Source organism: Vanessa cardui, chromosome 4 (genome assembly GCF_905220365.1).
Source record: "Vanessa cardui chromosome 4, ilVanCard2.1, whole genome shotgun sequence".
Taxonomy (NCBI): domain Eukaryota; kingdom Metazoa; phylum Arthropoda; class Insecta; order Lepidoptera; family Nymphalidae; genus Vanessa; species Vanessa cardui.
Window position 1 is genome coordinate 7,603,774 of NC_061126.1, and position 23,428 is coordinate 7,627,201.

Below are 23,428 nucleotides of genomic sequence, written 5' to 3' on the forward strand. Positions count from 1 at the left end.
AACTCATTTGAACTTAGTTAACTTTATTAGGATTTAATTCATACATAATTAAATGGCTTCTATTTTTGAAATGACATATTCTGTTCTCAAAGTATGTCATTTATTAAATTATTTATTTACGTTTATATAAAAGCAGGTGGACGCCAGTTTAAATGCACTTTCGCCTTCAGTGGACGGCCAATTGTTTGCGGGATAAATATATACATATATATATAAACGATAGCCTACGAATATATTTTATGACTAGTATGTATTAAGAACAATGATGAGACCTATTTCTAATTCCATCCATCAATCAAAATGACAGTTTTTATTCAATTCGAGTTGTCTTTAAAACAACCTCTAAAGACGTCAAACGAAAAGGTAATAGAGAAAAGACACCCAGACCAATATCTTATTTATTGCCGGCTTTAAATTTTGTTGCATATTCATTGCATTAAATTGCTTTTCTGAATAAATACGATAGCTGCAAAAATATAATCCGAAGGTTACAAAAAGTATAACTTTAAGAGCCTTGACGACCTCCGTGGTCGAGTGGTGTGTACACCGGTTTTCATGGGTACGCCACTCCGAGGTCCTGGGTTCGATTCTCGGCCGAGTCAATGTAGATTATCATTAGTTTTCTATGTTGTCTTGGGTCTGGGTGTTTGTGGTACCGTCGTTGCTTCTGATTTTCCTTAACACAAGTGCTTTAGCTACTTACATTGGGATCAGAGCAATGTATGTGATGTTGTCTCATATTTATTGTCTCATATTTATTTATATTTAAGAGCAAAGTTGATAAAAAGTTCATTGTTATAATTTTAAAAACATTACACGCATATGTCTTTAATACCGCACGATTTTTTATGCATCGTTGAGTGACGAGATCACGTTTGTTTTTATTACTATAAAACTGTATTTCAGATATAAATGTACCTACGCACTGGCAATGTAGGATCCAATAATATTATATAATATTATAAATTATTAACAATTCCTTTTTTCATTTTATTGTTATTTGTTTGTTTAGGACATATACAGACTTTGTCCAATTAAATTACTGTTCGCTTTAAACGAATCTTTCGTCAATTGTGAACAAACGTTAGTAATATACAAACACATAGAATTTTTCCCATCCAAAACATAAAATTAAAAAAAATACCCACAACGGAATTTTTTCATCAATGCTTTTTCTTTTTATTAAACAGATTAAACAACTTTGCCATAAATTGTTTCCAAATTAGTTACCAACATAATTTATAGCGACTGCATAAATATTAATTCCAAAATAAATAAAATACCTGTTCCAAATAGCCAAACTATCAATATTGATATCATATAAAATCAATCAAATATTATTTCATAGTTTATAATAATTATCTACTTACTGTTTATAATAATCATCATAATTAATTAGGGCTGGCAAAATTTTATTTTCATGTTTTGGATGGGGATTTCATTTTTTTTTGTATGTAGTTTGTTTTTTGTATCGGTATTACTTGTGCCCTACATAAGTCTTTTGTTTCTTGTTATTCTTAAATGGTTCGCCATACAGATTCAGGAGATGACAGAAGTTTACACACCCTAAATAAATATGGGTAGCATTTTTTGGGAATTATATTAATTTATTATTCCTTCATTCGAATTCTAATTAAGTAAGTAATGACTTATTAACGTTGGCTGGCGATTGTTGACGAAGTATTCTTTTAAATATAATGTAATTTAGAAACATAGTACCTATGTTCTTCTGATCAAGAAAAACTCAGTCTTCTGGCTTGGTCCACGACAAAGTTAAAATCGAAATGCCCTGAATGACTTAAGGAAAAGAATGTTACGGCTACGGCGAAACTTCTTTGGTAGGTACCGTGTCCCCAAATAATATGTTCTTATATTTTGTTTCTAAATTTTATTTTAAATTTGTATTAAGTAAGTCAGTTAAGTAAGTAAATAAGTATTTTTTTCATTGGTTGTTATTTTTAGTTAATTTTGTGGGAATTTTAAAGAGCGAACTTTAGTACGAATTCGTTCGACTGTTCGACTACGAATTTCCACCAGCGTCCTTTCTGGTCATTTTATTTCGATTGATTTGAAATAGTTTCCTTCTTTTTATACATTTTTGGAAAAAAAATTTGGTTTTGAGGAAAAAAAATATAAAAAAAGTATTGAAACAATTTCGATTTCCGTCTCGCATTTTTAAATTTGGACCGATAATTATTGTTTAAATATTGACAAATATTCAGTGTTTAATCATTTTTAAAAAACAAAAGAAAAAACCACTTTTGGTTTTATTTGATACTTTTTTTTAATAAATTTTTGAAGTTGCATTTTTGACAAATTTTGAAAATAGCTAAAAAACGTGATAACTCAAAAATGGTTCACTTTTGGATCACCCCCATCACCTCCTAACGGATAAACATAGAATTACCAATAACCCTGTAGGTATATGTACTAAAACTCTCATTGATTTGATTTTTTTATTTTAATTACACTTCACTATTAGCTGGCTGATAAAAAATGAAGAAGTATATATACATATTGTACGGATTCAATAAAAATACACGTTTAACTGTATCATTATAAAGTAAGCCTATTAACCTTTCTCCGTGAAGTTACCTTATGACGAGAATAGAAATGCCATTCACAGCACAGGCGTGGAGGATTGAGTGAGGTACTTTGTCCGTATGTTGCGTACGTGATTACTCTCTAAATATTCCACTTTATCGTTCAATCCTCTCTTTGTCGTGTAAAGAAGAAATGCCAGAAGGTAAACTTGAATAATATATAGAGGTGGCGGAGGGTGAACCATTTATCCAAATTGTCGTCTCCGTCATCGTAGCAAGGAAGTTAAAAATAAAGAAATTGTCGGTACAAGATACATTTACAATGCCTCTAAAAATGTATTCAGTAATTGAACTGAGTATATATTTACTAAAAAAATATTAATTTCACAAGAAACATTTAATTAAATAAATAAGAAATAACACCTAAGAAAACGGCTACGGCTTCCATCTCGCATCTCCAATGCAGATCAATGGATACATATACGCCAGTTATTCATCCACCACGTGGAGGATTCCTCACGGCGTTTTTTATTACCGACAAGTGAGAGATGAATGATAAACAAAAAATAAGTGTATGACAATCTAGTGTTTACCCGCCCAAATTTCAATGCGAAAAATCTAAGATTAAGATGCATTGTTTTAATTACCTAGTTATCTACGTGAATAAAAATAAATTGTATTTCGTTTTTATTAATGATATTTTCAAATAGGTTAATCATATAAATGGAATTATAATTACACTACTTAGTGGTTAGCTAAATAATAGTATTCATAAAAACCTACAAAGATTACGAACATAAGTAAGTTTTATTCGTTTCGCTCGCAACGAAATAACTCCTAATTAAAGCAATGTTTGAGTAGCTATTTCCATCAATGACTATCGCGTGTTTTCAGACGATTTAAATTGAATGCAGTGACTTATTTTGTAATTATTTTTGAACAATTTTTATAATATGAGTTTGCTTCCCGATAAATATGAACTCTGTGGTTATGTTGACATCATAAAAAATACACGTTTTATAGATCGATAAACAGACAACTGAAATGTGTCGACTTTGATTAGAATATAGTCAGAAATAACCATTTTCTGCACTAAAATTTATGCTTTACAGTATAATAATAATTTGCATTAAATCTTTAATGTAAAATCGTTATCTGATCATATTTACTCAATTGTTTCTACATCTTGTCACATATAACGAGTAAACTTTCGGTACAAATAAAAAGGTTCAGAAATGGTTAACACTATTTTTTACGGATACAAAACTTCGAAGGGTAAATCAAATAATAAAGGTAAATTGTATTATTGTCCCAGATTCACGTAACTAAATGAAAGAATAGAGGATTTGATTTGATATCTACTAAATCACCCCTTATACGAGATTTGTTACGAAGACATAAAACTTTGATTAAAACAGATTCACATAGAATTTTGTTTTAGACTGGAAAACAAAATATTCTAAGTTTCAACAACTCCAAGCTACTTTATGATACTACTCATGCATCGGCTCAGAACGAAGTCGTTGGGGTTTATTTTTTGTGTGTCGAATCTTGTGTATCTTTTTTATATTGAACATGCTTTGTTCCATACTCCACAAACTAATTTTATATTTAATTTTTTTTCGTAATTTTTTACGTTTGGCAGCCATATGTTATAGAAAGTATGATTCATGAGTCTTAAGATTTTCTTTTTAATTCTTTTAATAATTCTTCAATTGACATTTTACTTTTGAATACATATTTTGAACTCCAATATTTATTCCAGACCTTTTTGACTCTTCGCTCTATTTAGGCGATGTAATGAATGGTTAATATTTTTTACAACGCAATGTGTGCGGTGGCAACCACTTACCGATGTTGATACGGCTCGACTAGTATATTTTAGTTACTTTCATAGTATAATGTCCTACGGTATTATGCTTTGGGGTAACGCAGCCGCTATCCAAACTATATTTGTGCTGCAGAAGAGGGCTATTCGCGCAATCTATAACCTAGGAGCCAAGGAATCTTTAAGGCATAGATTTAAAGAAATTAAGATATTGACTGTTGCTTCTCAATACATATTTTGTAATGTTTTATATGTACGGAAAAATATTAATGTTTTTATGAGAAAATGTGATTCTCATAACATTGGTACAAGGAACAAACACAATCTTGTTACTCCTGTTACTCGACTGCATAGAGTCAGTAACTCTTTTGTGGGGCAATGTATACGCTTCTACAACAGGATCCCAGAAAGCGTTCAAAATGCTTCTGTTGCCAAATTTAAAAAAATTGTTAAGGAACGCTTGTGTGCAAAAGGTTACTATACAATTAGCGAGTTTATGTGTGATAGCACACCTTGGGAATGAAACGATCGCCTCCTGGCTATTTCTAATCATATACTACTATGTAAGGTACATAAATGTACATAAATTTGACAAAAAAAAAATAACAGAAAAAAAAGACCCGCTGAGTTTCTTTCGCCGGTTCTTCTCAGGTCAGGGTGTTCCTTTTTCCGAACCGGTGGTAGTGTTTATTTGACAATCAATAAGTAAGTGTAATGCTTTTATATTAAATAAAGGAATTTGAGTTTGAGTTTGAGTTTGAGTTTACCAGCAGGCGGCCTATATGCTCGTCCGCTAAAATAAAAGAGAGATGACTCAATCTTTCTACTATGTTCTCATATCCTTAAATATTTAATACTCGTTCTGATCATATTGGAGATGTAGATTTGAAAGAAAAAAATCGTTTTAATTTTGTGAAGGTTTTATTTTTTGTTAATACATATTAATTATGAAGGCATCCGCGGCCGAACTAAAACTAAATTACTTTAACGTAAGTTGCACAGTTTTCATCCGACATTCCTGCTAGCAAACTAAAATTAAATATTATACTGTTAATTTCAAATTTATTTCGTGTTACCCAAGTACGGAATAACACTAAATAATAAATAAACGATATTTATTGTGCACAATTAAAATTATTTTCATTGCAAACTTATACCAGAAAATGGCATAATTTGTGAATAACAAAATGCATTAGATTAATATTAAATCGCCACATAATATTAGCGAGACAATATTATCATGAAAGCAAAATACTTCAATATCTTTAAAAGCGTGAAAAAGATCATAACAGTAATTGTAGTCAGAATATAAAAGATTTTTATTGTAGACCATAGTGATGTTATTGTTTTTTAAATATCATATTTGTATATATATTTCCTGTATCTTTAAGTCCTATGTAAAACAGACCTTAAACACACTTTTAAAATAGGATATTGTGAGAAGACAATTAATCCTTAGTAAGCAATTAGCAAGGGCGACGATCAGGTCCGCGTCTGCGAGGTGCTGCCTTTAGGATATTATCGACACGAAGAATTACTTCGGCGGCCTCCGCAGCGGAAAGCAGTACTTGACGTTTGACAACATACGATTCGGTGATGCCGAGCTTTTTCATATCTCCAACGCGGCCGTTCTCCATATCTGAAAGCAACATTTAAATGAAGAAATTGTAATGATTATAATTTTAAGCATTTTTATTACCACAAATGTATACAGGTTAAAGATTTTTATTCTCATAAGAACATACATAGGTTAACTTATATGAGATGAAATAATGTTAAACACATACATTGATATTTGATACATGGAATGGCTAGTGCTACTTAATATTGTCTAATATACATTTTTTAAGTTTATTTTTAAAAGTATTTAAACATTCACATTATTTTATGTAGTTTGGCAAATCATTATATATATAAATATTATATATATGATGATTGTATAAATATGTATATTACATTCTTTATATTTAAAGAGTATACATATGTATATTCATTGATATTAAATTTATAGGTCACCATAGACAAATCAATACCGATCATAGAGATTAGAAAAAATCTTTTTTTAATTCCAGCTTCACATATCCATATAATATTAAATTTACAGAACTTAATATTTTAGTTTATAGTTTTAAGACAGACGGTTCGTAGCATGTTTATATGTTGTAGGTTTTATGAGATATATCAACGCGGTCGAATATAATTTTATCAATCCATTTTATAGTATTAAAAATTCATATTTAAATAGCGCGAAAACGCTACTTGGACAATATGGCGCTGCAATGGTGTCTGTGATGTCACTTGCCTGTATTTTAATCTGAGGTACATATAGTAAATAGGCAATCAAAGTTAAGAATCAAGTGACTTCACTATGAGTCCTGCTAATCAGGAGCTTTTTGTGTCATGTGACAAATGTTTAAAATCATGCAATTTTATTTATGGCTTTTGAATAAATTAAGTATAATTTTCAACTTTCATTATTAAATAATCATTTTAAAACTCATAGTATACACTGATTACAATAATTGACACTTTATTTTTCGCATTGTCATATTTATTAGCCTGTTGTCTTTTGGGTAACGTCAACTCCTATTCTGTCATGCGGACTATCCGTCGCCAATTTCTACTCTAATATTATATATAGATATAAAATTAGAATAATAAAAGAGATTTTTTTACTAATGGAACATGATTTTACTCCATATCTTATCATTTATTTAATTTCCTTCACAGTATGATTTTTGTTGCCAGTTGAATTCATACTTTATGAATCGTGTGATATAGAGTAACGTAATAGTAACATTGTGTAAAACAGTGTAAACTCTTTATAACATTATCCTTCATAACGATAGACTCTCTATAAAGTAGAAGTGAGCACGACTTGGTTGGTTTGCGTTAAAACCCATATATTGATACACTCTGTATAGCGATACAGCCATCCTCTATTACGAAGAAATGTGTTCATAATTTTAGACAGTAACTATTTATTATCCTGTTTACCCAATCATATCTAATCTTCGAAGCATAGAGTTAGCATTTTTCCCTGCTAATACAATCAGTATTAGCTTAATTAAGATGAAGAAAATGATCTAGTGGACGAAACCGAATCACCACCAATTGTTGCTAAGTTGGTAGAATTTTTTTTGTTTAATCAAGACGATTCCACCACATACACTAGATATGAATAGAATACATAAAAAAAAAAACTTATCGGACTATATGTGTAAACAATAATTTATAAGCATATTTTATCTATTTCGATTTTGATTCGATCGATTTGGTTGTTTTATTTTGGTCACTCCATATAACGATAACTCTCTATAAGGACAAAAAATGCTCAGTCCCTTGAGTTTCGTTATAACGAGTTTACACTGTATTTATAATTTTCATAATTCTGGAATGTAGTCTTCACGGTACGGTGCTAATATGAAAAGTTTGCCTTACAATAAAATTTAAAAGTTCGTGTAATAAATGGTTAAGCGTCGTGCGTCGCCACTCACCGAGCCCCATGGTGCTGTCGGCCTGCGCGTGGTGCGCGCGCAGGCGGGCGATGAGCTCGGCGCTGTCGTAGCCCGCGTTGTCGGCCACGGCGGCGGGCAGGCGTCGCAGCGCCACGGCGAACGCCTCCACAGCCGCCGCCTCCTTGCCCGCCGTGCGAGCCGCCGCGCGCGACACCGCCTCAGCCATCAGCATCTCGCTCGCGCCTGCGGAACAGTCACCGTTAATCGATTGGTATATGTTGTGACGCTCGTGAAAATGCCGATTAGGATAACAAGAATTCAAATTCAAAATCAAAATCAAAATAAACTTTATTCAAGTAGGCTTTTATAAGCACTTTTGAATCGTCATTTTACAATTAAGTGAAGCTACCACCGGTTCGGTAAGTAGATTCTACCGAGAAGAACCGGCAAGAAACTCAGTAGTTACTCTTTTTTAACATTTAAAAAATACAACGTCATGTTAATTAAATACAATTATTTCAATTAATGTATCCTGCTTGGAAGTCAACAGGTATTAACTCCACGCTTTTTTATCATCTACAAAATCTTGTATCGAATAGTATGCTTTTTCTACCAATGTATTTTTAACAAACGATTTGAATTTACTAAACGGCAAAGTTAAAAATTTCTGCGGAATTAGATAAGTGTATGACCGCTGAGTCGAGATGGCCCAGTGATTAGAACGCGTGCATCTTAACCGATGATTGCGGGTTCAAACCCAGGCAAGCACCGCTGATTCATGTGCTTAATTTGTCTTTATAATTCATCTCGTGCTCAGCGGTGAAGGAAAACATCGTGAGGAAACGTGCATGTGACAAATTTCATAGAAATTCTGCCACATGTGTATTCCACCAACCTGCATTGGAACAGCGTGGTGGAATATGTTCCTTCTCCAAGGGAGAGGAGGCCTTTAGCCCAGCAGTGGGAATTTACAGGCTGTTGTTGTTATGACCGCTACTTCATAATACCAATTAATTTTGTGAAATTACAATACAAAACACATATTTACTGTTTTTAGTTGTTTGTTTTTCTTGGATGCCTGTATAATTTTAGTTTACTTACCACCTCCGAACACGACTTTCGGTTCCTTGACGGTAGCGGCGAGAACGCACAGAGCATCGTGTAATGAGCGTTCAGCTTCGTCGATAACTTGTTGCGTCGCTCCACGGATGACTATTGTGCACGCCGAGCCCAATTCTACTCCAGAGAAACGGATCAGACACTCATCACCGATAAGTACCTGTAAACAATTGAGTCATAAGCATCAGACAATACAATAACTCACATGCTACTATTTTCATAAAAAAATATTATAAAAAAAAAAATTTTGGTAAATACTGTTTTCAAAAATAATTTCATGTCTTACTATGTCACAAAAATAGAGTATAAATCTAACTAATATTGTTGTGTTCTGAAGTCATGGTGGTCACTGTCAAGGGAGACAAGCTCTGTAACACTAGGAAGTTTTAAGAAGCAAATCTGTGACACCCACCAAAGACTAAAAGGACCCACTAATCATAAGTGAATAATATTGTATTTATTGTAATTTTACAATTACGTACCTGTTCAATGACTTTGCAATGCCCAAGCTTTACTTTTTCAGGTGAGTCAAAAGTAGATACAATCTCTCCTCCGGTCACAAGTGCCAGTCGCTCAATGCCATCAAAATCTGCATGTTCAATAGCCATCACACCAGCATCAGCAAACAGCTGCTCGGGGTAGTTATAAATAAGTTGCCTGTAATAAAAAAATCAATACTTATACTACATTATATTGGAAAATATTTCAAATCATTGACACTGATTTACTCAGATATTAGAAATCACTTTATAATACTTTATAAGCTGATTATTAGCTTAGGTCATGCACAACTAAAAAACCTGAATGCTTTATTCTCAATAAAAAATCAATTTTTTGAATGACAAATTGCAAACTCATACATAATTGTTGCACAAAATCTTTAAAATCCTAAACATTTAAGTGTATGTAACTCAGTACAGTTTCTCCGTAAAGGTTGTCATCAATGCGCCACCTCAATGCTTTATTTTAAACAGTTATGGTATAGTAATAACACAGTAACAACTTCAGTGCAATATATGTCAATTATTAGGTTTATTTTCATTGTCATTGTCAACTTTTTGAAAATTATTACTGAAGTTTTATTTTTGTTTACTCACCTATTAATGAAGACATTGCATTTATGAGAAAGGATTTTGTTTACTTTGTCCTTCATTTTTTCTTTCTCAGCAACTTCTAATTCTGCAATTTTGGCCATTGAGTCTACTTTAATTGTTGAACCAAAGACTTTAATTTTATCAGTATCCATAGGCGTGTTTGCAATAAGGATGTTTGCATTTTCTATACGCTTAGGCTGGTGAACACCCACCTAAAAAAAAAAGATAAATATATTTATAAAAATGTTATCAGTGACCACGATGAACACACATTTGACAGTCCAAATAATTTGTACTGTACAAAGTATATAACATAATTTACCTTTTTGTTTAATAGGAAGCCTTTGTCGAGGAAAGATTCTTCCAGCAATCCTCCAGAGATCTTGATGATCTGGATAGCTTTTAGATTTCCTGAGCCTTTCAGTCTAAGAACTGCATCTACTGCTAATTTTGTGAAATGCCTAGAAATAAAATAATAAATTAATTTAATTTAATTAACTATAAATTATATTCAAGTATATAACAATAAAATAAAGTATCTCACTCTTTATGATTTGATAGAATTTTTGAGCTCAAAGTAGTCCTCGCAATGTTTTCCAAGTCAGCTCTCAAGGCAGCATCATTCATGTTTTTGTCATGGTCAAAACTAGTATCAGCGAGTGCCTGCCTAGCAGCATCAACTGCAATGCGCCAACCAACAATAATTGTCTGAGGGTGAAGCTTCTGCTCCACCAATTTCTCAGCTTCTCGGAGTAACTCAGCAGCTGTGAATTGAGAATAATATGATGAATATTAATAGTACTGAACATAATCATCATCGTAATTAAATGTCAACATTTTTTCATGTGAAAATTGCAATAAAATATTCTGTACCTAATACTGTAACAGAAGTTGTTCCATCACCAACTTCTTCATCTTGAACCTTTGACATATCAACTAAGATTTTAGCGGCTGGATTGTCCACACCAACCGACTTCAAAATTGTAGCACCATCATTTGTGACTTCAACCTTAAACAAAGGAAAAATTAAAAAAATTGCTTGGTATAAAAACATCTGAGCAATGACACTTCAGAAACATACCTGTCCTGCGTTTCTGCCATAAGAAACCAGTATTTTGTCCATTCCTTTAGGTCCAAGGGTACTTTTTACTAAATCACCAATTGCTATCGCTCCGATGAAACTAGACATGCGAGCTACCTCGGCTTTTTCTTCTTCTGCCTCATTTTTTAATATTCTAATGGGATTGAGTGAAACCTGAGCGTAAAATAAGAATTAATTACAAAAATGTGCACATGTGCGGCACCTACACTTTTTTCACTAAAAAGTAATAATTCAATTTTATGTTGCCTATGACATATGCATATCATTCTACGTACCATATTGATAATTTCAGTTGTTTTACGAATAAAATAAAACTTTCGACTAAAGGCACTAACCAATATTATAATACTTAGGCAAAGAGCTTTAAGAACGACTCAGACTCAGTGTTGCCAACTTTTTTTTTTGGAAGATCGTACCATAAAGTAGAAAAGATCGTATTTTACCAATATTTCAAGGAAAAAAGTAGTACATAATGAAATTTCAATAAAACAAGGTAGATTGTTTTAAAACGATATATAATTATAATTTAGGATCAATAGGACATAAATAAACATAAAACTTTAACATTTATAAATAATTTTGTATATTTTTAAATATAATATGTGGTCAATTAAAAATTTTCTAATATTCTTTTAAATATTCTTTAATATTGTAGAAAGTAGTTTTTGTTTCTCAGGGTAAATTTAACTTTCCAACAGAGAAATAATTTTTGAAATCGGTAAAGTAGTTTCAGATTTTGTAATATTAGTATAGATATACAAACCTTAAATTTAGGTATTTGAGGCGATTTGTTAATAACTCAGCTATATTGCGCACTACTAAGAGCTTATTTATAATATACTTTTATTTATAATACAACACTATTGACTAAAACACTTAACTATTTATTTATTTTTATTTATTTATTTTGTACCGGGATTCCCACTCCCATTGACATTGTTGAGTCCACAGAACACATATACTAAATACTCACACGCTGCGTATTTCAATAAAGTGTAAATGAGATAGATTAAAAAATATTGTTGCATTGCTTCATAAAGAGAAAAAAAGTTCAGCTCGTTCAAATCTTTTATTTTTTTTTTTTATATAAGGATATATTTGAAAAGATCGTACATTTTGCGTACGATTTCGATTATTCGATCGTACATCGTACAAGAGCAAAAAAGGTCGTATAAATACGATTCAAATCGTACGGTTGGCAACACTGCTCAGACTCATGCATGAAAGATTCAAGATTTGCCATAGATAGAAAACAAAAGCATGATCATAACCACAGATTAAGAAATTGATCGATACAGATTATAAATGTTTTTAATAAACAAATGAATAAATAAGAAATACATAATGTAAAATATTACGTTATTTTGATTTTTAATAATATTTCTATTATTTTAGTTAACTTGATAACTTAGAATAATTGACAAAAAATATTATTTTAATCAACATTCCTGTTTCATTCAATAAATAAATAAAAATAAGCGAATGATTGCATAGAGCAATATTTATTATAAATTTCCATTTGCCAGTATTAATTTATAGAAAGTCTAAACGTAATCAATATGATTCAAGGCACTATTTGATTATATAATATTCATTTCTTGTTATTCATTTTAAAAAATCACAATTTTTATGAATTGTTTTTAATTAATTTTAAATACAGTTATGTGTAATAAATTACAATAATAATTGGTATGTACGTGTTACATAAATAAATAATGGAACTATAATAAAATATATTTTTTATCTGTGAATGAATCAGTCTTCAACACTCAAACTATTTTAATGATATAGTGAAGTTGTGAACGCCATTTTTGTTTGTGAGTAATTGACTATAGTATTTTTAAGTTATAGCATTGTAAAGATATTACCACAAAACAGCAAATATGGAAAATCAAGGCGGAACTTCGGGTCCTAGAGTAAGCGATAAACGCTTAGCACAAACTCAGGCAAAAGTAGATGAAGTAGTTGGAATTATGCGTGTCAATGTTGAGAAAGTATTGGAAAGGGATCAAAAGCTGTCCGAATTGGACAATCGTGCTGATGCCCTGCAGCATGGAGCTGCACAATTTGAACAACAGGCTGGTAAGCTTAAAAGAAAGTACTGGTGGCAAAACTTGAAAATGATGTTGATAATTGGTGCTATTGGTGTTGTTCTGCTTATCATTATAATTGTGTGGGCTACTTCCGGTCATTCTTCGAGCTCAGCGCCGCCTGCAGTACAACCCACACCCCAACCAGGAACATAATTTTGAAAGCGATTTGATTAATTTGCTACACCTGTTCTACAACTACCTAACTAGTATGATTCATACGAAAACAATGCTTGACTAACTATAAAGACAAAAGTCAAAATATTTTGTAATTATATTACCTTCAGATTTTTAAAAGATGTTGGATATTTCATATTTACTTCATATTTACAGTTTTTAAAAGATTTTTAATCTACAAAATCCTATAATGTTAATAAATTTACAAATTAACCAGTGCTATTTATATCTTTGAGTAAATGTTGAATGTTCTACTATTTTTGTATGTATACAAATTGATCTAACAAGCTATTAGTAAATTTATGTATGTATTATGCCAACTGTGAAAATGTACACAAACAAGACTAAAATTAGATATCTATGCATAAATTATCTAAGATGATTTTCAGAGCTTAATTGTGAGCCTGATATAATAAGGAACTGATTGTAACTATTAATATTATATAATTGGAGGTAATGGTAAAGGTGTTTCATAATTACCTATATAAACTAGTTATTTTTGTTGTATAGTTATAAATGTCATTAAATCATTAAATGATCAATTTGACTATTGTCTACTCTTGAAATTCCATTTGTTAAGCACAATGTATAAACTGCAGCAGCACAAATTTAGTTATTAAACATTTAGTTGTAACATGATATTCTTAACATATTTTTGTCCGTATATTGTAAGGGGATCTTGTTCATTTATTTTATTTGCATTTCTATTAGATTTTTATACAGCCAATGGGACCAAAAATTCTGTTTGCAACATAAAATGTCTAAGGTCCTTCAATATTATCACCATCGTTAAAAGTGTAAGTTAATGTTGTATATTAAATTTATATTACTTATCTTTATCTAGTTGTTTTATATAATATAAATGAAAAATAAATGTATTTATTCTACAGTTCTGTAGTTCTGTCTCATATTCTTATCAGAATTTTCTAGATCTTTATATATTATCAATATTTAAAGACGAGATAAAGGTGAGTGAGTAGTGCAATACATGAATAAGATAATTTATTTTGAAATTTCATACAAAACTTATTTAAATTATTATTTAATACCTACATTATTGAAAAGATTATATTAAAACACAAACAACATTTTATGCATGGTATAGCTTTTTTTATCAGTTTAGGCTATAAATTATTAATAAATATTCGATCTGTCTTTAAGACTTTGGAAAGTGGTAAAATAATAGTTTATTCAATAACTAAATGTTAAATCGTTTATTGCTGCTTTAGCTAAAAAAAAACATTTTTTTAAAGATATAAGTTAAAATTTGATTTTGTTTGCAATGTATATGTTACTAAAAAGACAAGATTTTATTTACTTATTATATCAGCTGTGCAAGTAGGCAACAGTGTGTTGTATATATAGAGGGCGCAGCTGAAAATAACTTAAAATGCAGAACACCAAATGTTTGTTTTTTTGATAGCAGTGGTTTCATTGATGGCGAAGACAGAAGTGGTGATGACACTTACAGATTTCGATTTTACAATTGCTTCGAGTTTTATCAGTGTTCCAGTCTATGATTGTGCATTTTCCTACTTACTTTATTTATTCGTTTTAACTATTAAATTCTCTTTAAAATTGAGTTTTATGTTATGCGGTTCTTTCGCATAGTGTCCTTCGAGACATTTTCTATCTGTTACTTGAGTTGTACGTAATACTGAACGAAATTGATATACATGTGTCGGGATATTTTCTTTTCAGTGTATTCGTTATTAGACCTGATAATTGATATTAAGAATGTATCAATCTTATGACTAAAAAGGAGTGTGATTCAATTGGACCTAAATAATTAAGTCAAGTAGAGTTAGATGTTGTAGATCCCAGTAGGTTTATATAACAACAACAACAGCCTGTAAATTCTCACAGCTGGGCTAAAGGCCTCCTCTCCCTTTGTGGAGAAAGTTTGGAACATATTCCATCACGCTGTTCCAATGCGGGTTGGTGGAATGCACATGTGGTAGAATTTCTATGAAATTTGTCACATGCATGTTTCCTCACGATGTTTTCCTTCACCGCTGAGCACGAGATGAATTATAAAGACCAATTAAGCACATGAATCAGTGGTGCTTGCCTGGGTTTGAACCCGCAATCATCGGTTAAGATGCACGCATTCTAACCACTGGGCCATCTCGACTCTATTTTCTGTTTTTGTATTACATCAATAACTTTTATTTCTTGAGTTTTTGTATTACATCAATAACTTTGTTTAGGTATATGATCTTTCCCTACTTTTTTTTCTTAGGTGGAAAGTTTATTATAAATATATTTTCTCAGGTCCTACTCCCAGTAAGCGATAAGTACGCTATTAAGGTGTTGTATACGCCAAAAAATGGAACTCTACCAGCAAACGTATTTCCCCTTTTATAACCTGGGTGTCTTCAAACGAGACGTGAAGAGGCGTCTTACGAGGTTGCGGGCATAGCGAGGGCGACTAGTGTAGCTCATTCTTGCCGACTACTGGTCGTCTTCGCGTTTGGAATCCACTACACTTCGCATTCACTTCAGGTGGAGTGAGAGTTCACGTGAAAATTATACATCATACTACTATGATGTATAGTGTGCATCGGTTTATTTCATACAGTTTAATCGATTTACTATTATAAACATAGATAGGTACGCTAAATGTATATTTTATTATAATACATACCATGTTTTCAATAATCATATTTAATAATTTTTATACAAGTAGACCACAATCAAAAAAGTTGATCATTAATCCGGTGGATCGTAGAGTCAGTTCTCTACATAACATTAATTCCAAATTATTTTATTACACTTAGAAATATAAATCTATGCGCTATTGCGAATGTGGTAAACTTAATAAAATATTCCAAAATTATAAGTAGTGTACCTAATTAGGATTTCAGCGTAATAATTATAAGGATGACGACATTAACTATAAGCTAGCGTTTGTCATACATAAATTAGTTCGTGTTATGCATAGTGGTATCGAAAGCTGTAGGAAGTTTATTTGGACATGTTCAACTTTTTTTTCCTTTTGCGTAATGATTACGATTCTACGCCCACTTACAATAACCATTGAACCAAGATGTACATAAATGGCAATCGGTAGTATTGAGTCAATATACTGTGAAAAAAGACATAAAAACACATTCCAAATTTCTTTAGTTGTTTTAAAATTGAATACGATTCACTATTATATTTAAAAGTGTAAGATATAGAGACCGCTTTGTGAGCAGTACTACTAGTTTGACATTGACATTTATTTGTTTTCCTCTAAGCAATATCTCTTCCCGAAACTTCCGTATCGTTTTATCTTTTGAGTTTTGAATTACCTATTTTTTTTCTACTAGAATGTAGAACACAACTTCATATTCAGCCATACATGAACGCGACGTCTTATCAAGAGTTACACATTCATAACGCATACAATAAATTTCGTATCTTTACTGCAGAATAAGATTGATACGTAATGGTCGTTTCAAATAAGGATTACTGAAGTCGAAGAGGCTGCTCAAAAAGCAGCAAAGGTAGCTTTTGCATGTCTTTGCACCACATTGTTTCACAACCAAGGTGCGTACGATGTCTCCTCCCCCTGATATCGAAGAGTTACCGGACGCCAGTAGTACAAATATAACTAAATAGTACCTATGTATATTATACTTAAGAATTCTCTCTTATAATAGGATGTATAGAAAAACACAATAATATACAAGATTGACAAAAATAAAATATATTAATATCAAAATAACAATAAAAAAACTTGATTCAAATAACAAATGTAAGAACAAACTTTAAATAACTATACCGTCGAAAATATGCACAAGGTCAATGAACCAGATTAAATAAAACAGGAACCGTCACTTTATTTAACTCGGCAATATTCTTTAAGTAGGTAGACCTGTGTATAATGTCATTTAGTTTAGTTCATTTGAAGAATTAACTCATTATAATCATTTAAAATTAATTTTATTATTATTTATTCATTGAATTTGATTAAAAGTTTATTTAGTATATGGAATAATGATAGATAAAAAGAAAATTTTAAGTTAAGAACTTTAACTCAAGAATTATATATTACTCCTTGATCATTACTTGTGTACTAGTTGGTATCAAATCAAATAAAAATAAATTGTTCAAGTAGACTTTTACGAGCACTTTTGAACAAATGTATAAAATATTTAATATAACTATCCGGCCTGAAAGTCAAAGAGCTGTACGCTTTATATTATCTATATTATTTTGTATTGAATAATATGCTTTTTTATTGCTTAATTTATTTTTATAAATGATTTCAATTTAAGAATCAGCAAAGTTAAAAATATCTGTGGAATTTTAAGCTGTGGATTTTAAACTGCCAAAGAGGGATTTTTGACTTTGAAGAGTCGGAAACTTAGCATTGTAGGCTTATTTAAATTATTTATTATTCTTAAGTCTCGTGCACATACAATGATTATTATCGCTGATTCTATCAAAATGATCAATGTAAGTATGAATAAACCAAAGTATTTTTGAATGTATAACTAATTATACAAGATATGTATTACGTATAAAATGTAATGAGCAATGAAGTTGTATTCAAACCTGTGCAAAAAAAAATATTGTACTCATACTACATGTACATCAGTGTTACACTGAGACATTTACGTATTTAAACAGTATACATACTAATATAGCACAGTATAAATCATAATAATGATTATGATTTACAATAATTTCCTTGTTGTCGCCTGCCTAATTATGTAGGCTACTGGCTTATATAGGTTATTGTTGTTCCAGTTCGAAGGGAATAGTGAGTCAGTCAGTCAGTAATTACAGGCAGCGCGTTGGTGTAAAGAACTGTTTATTTCTGACAGCGCCAATGTTTATGGTCAAATCAATTCAAATAATATCATCGATACTGACCACTTACCGTCATGTGACCGAATTGGTCGTTTTCATATACCACATTGTATTAGTGATTATAAACATTTAAAAATCTTACAATTACAATGTGAGATAATAGCTTTAAGTAGGTATATTACAAGGTCACCTGCGACTGTGATATATAATGAACTATAGAACAACAATGATATCTCGTTAATTGAGTTGAGTGGATGTGATAACAAGCTTATTAATGAACTGGTTCTGTAGGTACCATTAATAAAATTTGTTTTGGATTATAGTTATTTAGGTGATGTTTCGCATGTACATAAGTAGTTAGATGTATGTAAATGCTAACAATGGTGTAATTTTTAATGTTGAGTCGAATACCTAGGGCTTACACTGATCTTTATTTGGACCAATGTCTGGTAAAGTAAACAAAATGAAAAAACAAAACAAGTGATCAGTTTAACTAATTTAAAAAAATATACTCATAACCTAAATAAAATGATATTCGTAAATATATATGTCACATTTTTAGACTTTATGCAAATATATATAATCGGTGATAAAAAATTTAAGACTATTCCATAGAACAAGTTCATATAACAAGTAATTAATTAATTACACTCACGAAGGCGCGTCCCTTCAGTTTATGTTATCGTTGGTCGTACGAGTGACGTCCGTGTTTGCAAAATGTCTTAACTGCGTGAGACGATTAAGTGTAGACAGACTAATTGATTTTGTCACAACCAATTACAAGATGTCTCAAAATAATGTTTATATTTTTAGTCGACAACATGAGAAATAAGATATCTATATTTTTTTCTACATTGATTATCAAAGTAAAGTGTTTGTGATAATATATTTAGAACAATAATATCTTCTATATTCAGATTTACGGCATTTATGTAGTTCAACAGCAAATTTTACAATGTCAGGTTGACTTCGTGAGCCAGTGTTACTACAGGCACAAGGGACATAACATCTTAGTTCCCAAGGATGGTGGCACATTGACGATGTAAGGAATAGTTAATATTTCTTCCAGCGTCATTGTCTATGGGCGATGGTGACCACTTACCATCAGGTGGCCCATATGCTCGTCCGTCAATCGGTTCAACGCGATTGCGTTGTTGAATACTTAGTTTCTTTCATTTGCGTCAGGAACGTTTTGAGGTAACCCCAGAAAAAAGTCCACAGGAGTTAAACAGGGCTACATTGAGGCTAGTTTATGTCGTCTCTAATAACGATCAATTTGGCAAGGAAAAATTTTACGTAATCGACAGAGATGTTTTCTACTGGTTTGAGGCCCGTTCTACTGCAAACATGATATTTGGTTATAGCCTGTGAAAAATTGCTTTTCTAGCACATATAATTGTCTTATATTGCCACATAACACTTTCATTTACTGTGACCGCACGTCCTCTTGCATTTTAACAAAATTAGGGTCAATAATTACTTGCGCCGACGCAGTCTGTAGTTTTGATAAATTAAATGACCTCTTATACTTACGTAGTTATGTCTTAGATGCGCCTAAGTAGAGAAACAAGATCTTGTTAAAAAGCTAGAAGCGCTTTAATCCGAGCTTAAAAATTGAAGGCTGCAGTTTTAGATCTTTATGCAAAATCCTGATCACGTTTAAAGAAAAAACGCGCTTACGAATTTAAAAATTTGGATCCTCATGGGCAGTCTGGTTTTCACTCAACCTCAAGTTTACAAGGCGTGACCCACTCCCAGCAAACGATCCAAAGCGACTGAATTTGCAAGAGCCAGGCAATCTATCGGCTACCCAAGCCGTTTACGCTGTCACCTAAACAAATGCACATACTGCGTGCTATAAATTTCGTGCTATAAGTTTTAGTTACAGAGACCCTCAAGCCCTCAAGCATTTCGATTCGATCCACCATGAGCGACACTCCGACCTCAGCTAGGCCTAGGTTTAGGGCCTTCTGAAAGGTTCGCCCCGTCACCGTGATGAAGGCGTCGTCTGCGTAGGACAATTGAATTAGGTACATGATGTATTGCTCAATTTGACGCCCCCTGGACGTGCCGCCCGCGTGCGGTGCACGCGTTGCACACCCGCTTACGGCGGCGACGATGTAAGCAATCTAGCGCTATGTGTTATACTAATATTATAAGACGATATAAAGAAAATTTATCCTACCCTACCCTAAGTTTGTGACCAAATTCTTTTCATTGAATACATATAAATAATTACTTTTGAATAATCAATTTGATGATACTTTTTAATTTTAGCATATTGAATTCCGTAAAAACAACTCTATGAAGGCACGCACACGACCAATCTTAAGCATCTGTTCTCCAAAACAGGAAAGGGGATAGAGGTTTTTTTCATGAATACAAAATTGTCGTAAATTTAAAACAGGGTAGAACAGTATCTGGAATTGTCCTTTACGACACTTTCATTGCTCATTATTTAATTAATACGTAAAACTTAGCCAAAGAGTCAGAAATAAAATTAAGCATGCACCACTATTTTTTGTGTGCTTATATCGCGATTATAATTTATCACGCGCTTGGCAGTGATTAAAACATCCGTAAAAAAAGTATTAGAGTAGCGTCGTTGAATAAGCTCTACTGCTTTTATTATATGGTAATTAAAATTACTTGCTGGACATTTGATCTATTTTATTCTTTTTAAGGTTTTAACACTATTATTTACGTTTTACTTTTTGCTAATAATGTTTCATCTCTATTTAAAGATACAGAGAACAAATAAAAGTCGTAAAGTTTTTCCAGATAAATTGATGCATGTGTCATTAGACACCGAGGTAATTACGCTTTAAAGAAATATCATTTTTTCTAAGAATTTTTAACAAGAAATATTGACATGGAAATTACGTATTATAACTAATACAACTCAAATTGAACTAGTACTTGTACAACGCGGTTTCGCTAACGCAAAATAATCTTATTGGTGTTTCATTTATAAATAAGGATGTGTTTAATAAAATGACCAAAAAAGGGTGGATTTGAAATTGTTGAAGATAAAGGCGCTTTTCCTTGAGACAATTGCAATAGTCATTAAATTATAATTATTGTTATATATTTGGCTAAAATGATAACATTAATTAATGTCTACACCTTGAAATACTAATATCATTCTTGATCGTCACACAGAACTTATCTTTCGCACGCTATAAATCATAATTTTAATATATTTTTATGTAAGTAAAAAAAATGGCGTTAATCGAAGTGAAGTATAATTTACAAAGTTCTTTGTGTGCGTTTCGCATATATAAATCATGTGTTTTTGTGCCAAGAAAAATACTGCACCTAAAAACTACTTAGATAATTTTGATCAATTACTAGATACTTAATAATTGACGATATTATAATTAAACACGATACACATACATACATACATAGTATTTTTTTTAAAACGAGTGAAGCCAGTGACAAAATCATTTTTGTTACTTAATGCCATTGATCATTGAGGAGTTATTATAGAATTAAACAATATCCTCATAATACACTCATGTATCATACACAAACGTCACCCGCCCGTCATATCGCTGACATTACGTGTGGTTGTGTATTCCAATGAATTATTACGAATATGATGCGTATTTTAATTTAGAATAAAATATAATATTATTTAACGATGATATTGTCTGATGAGTAGAAAAGAGGTTAAAAGGAGAGTTGTATTGTGGTAAGGAGAAGATTAGATAGAAAAGTTTGAGAGGGTTTGACGGTTCTGTTTTGTCGTGAAATTGAAAAACTATACTCAATATTTGCACATTATATAAAAGTGACTATCATGGATGATATATACTTTTTTGATAATTTAAATAAGTAAATAAGACAATACGAACAGCCGTTTCCGGAGCCACGCTCCACACCCCACGCCAACTATAAATATCTCCGTAGCAACTGGAAGAAAATAAATAAACCTTTCTTACCTGATTTTAGTAGTAATGTATTTGACAATGTGTGTGTATGCATGTAAAAGATGCTACACGCGGGGTAGACGTGAGATCGTGTCGGATTTCAACGAAATATGAGGCCTGTGTATAATGCGGAAGGCTCGGGGTACATCGTTCTGCTCTGCTTGTTAACAGAATGACAAATCGTCGTCGAACTTTGTCACCTTGATATTAGATTATCTTTGCTTCATTATCTTGGTAATAAAGTTTTCGAAAGTAATTAGGAATGTTAATTTTAAAAGCGCCGTTCAAAATATAATTTTTCTTTTTCTTAACGGTATATTAGTACTTATATATGTATATGTAATAGGTACATAGGTACCTACTGGTACCGCTTTTATTGGACATTGCGTTGAGGATTGAAACAAAGTATAATGGGTATCTCCGTATCATGACGGAAAGTTGGATTATAATAAAAAAATAACCTCTTTTAAAGATAACAGAATAAGGTTAAAGAAAATGTAACAATTAATTTGCACAATATCTATAAAACATTTGCTTTATTATCACTTGCATTTAAATACTTTATCCATTTCATGAGTAAAATAAATCGTAATAACAACGATAACTCACTTTATCGAAAGGATACTGACCTAAGACGAACTAAATGACAACGAATTATGGGCGGACAGTAGGTATCCGGCAGATATCCTAATAAAGCTTGTTATTGATAGATTCCGCGTCAGTCGTTCACGATTATCAACTGTTCCTAATTTGTCAAGTCATTCACCTGATCAAACTCTTATTAAAATTCTATCCACGTAGGTACTTATCTCGAACGCTTTGTTAGGAAACCACATAATTCACAATATAAACACAATTCACAAACATAATTTCACATAATTTTATATTTCATTTTTACTTACAACGTTAATTAAGCTTCATAAATATAAAATGTCCATATTTTTTCATATTTCGCCAAAAAACTGATAATAGGTATAGTTTATGTATAGCTATAGTAGGTAGAGCATAGATATTGCATCATCATGAGATTGAACTAATTATGTATGGTAATACAATCCTATGATAAATCACCTGATTTCTATAAATCAGAGTTGCTTGCGCGTTCATTGACGCGTACGGGCGTACATTAATGTTAACAGAAGTCTAAAATAGGTATACATATTATCTATTTTATGTAGAGTTGGTACGAAAAAAATCCGTATACCTAAATAAGATATACAGTAAGCAGCATTAGTTTTGGCTGGGAATGAAGCGCGATAACTATTGTGTATATGTATAA

The 23,428-nt window shown here is 31.6% G+C and overlaps 2 protein-coding genes across 2 annotated transcripts; one reads left to right on the top strand and one right to left on the bottom strand.

The window, feature by feature from the left end:
* Positions 1-5,277: 5,277 nt before the first annotated feature.
* Positions 5,278-12,380, bottom strand: LOC124544164 (T-complex protein 1 subunit beta). The gene is made up of 11 exons (XM_047122622.1): positions 12,362-12,380; positions 11,420-11,527; positions 11,124-11,297; positions 10,916-11,051; positions 10,587-10,806; positions 10,365-10,503; positions 10,046-10,254; positions 9,431-9,605; positions 8,931-9,108; positions 7,869-8,072; positions 5,278-6,010 (listed from the first exon to the last, which is right to left on the bottom strand). The coding sequence occupies exons 2-11, from the start codon at positions 11,420-11,422 to the stop codon at positions 5,838-5,840; spliced, it is 1,611 nt and encodes a 536-aa protein (XP_046978578.1). The 5' UTR covers positions 11,423-11,527; positions 12,362-12,380; the 3' UTR covers positions 5,278-5,837.
* A 520-nt stretch (positions 12,381-12,900) lies between these two features.
* LOC124544286 (synaptobrevin-1-like) lies at positions 12,901-15,004 on the top strand. Its single transcript, XM_047122761.1, has one exon. The coding sequence runs from the start codon at positions 13,028-13,030 to the stop codon at positions 13,388-13,390; it is 363 nt and encodes a 120-aa protein (XP_046978717.1). The 5' UTR covers positions 12,901-13,027; the 3' UTR covers positions 13,391-15,004.
* Positions 15,005-23,428: the final 8,424 nt, after the last annotated feature.

Bases quoted from the DNA above. Each gene is read 5' to 3' on its own strand.
- LOC124544164 (XM_047122622.1), bottom strand. The intron at 11,052-11,123 runs GTATGTTTCTGA...CCTTTGTTTAAG, and splicing joins ATGGCAGAAACGCAGGACAG to GTTGAAGTCACAAATGATGG. The intron at 10,807-10,915 runs GTACAGAATATT...CTCAATTCACAG, and splicing joins AACTTCTGTTACAGTATTAG to CTGCTGAGTTACTCCGAGAA.
- LOC124544286 (XM_047122761.1), top strand. From the start codon at position 13,028: ATGGAAAATCAAGGCGGAACTTCGGGTCCTAGAGTAAGCGATAAACGC.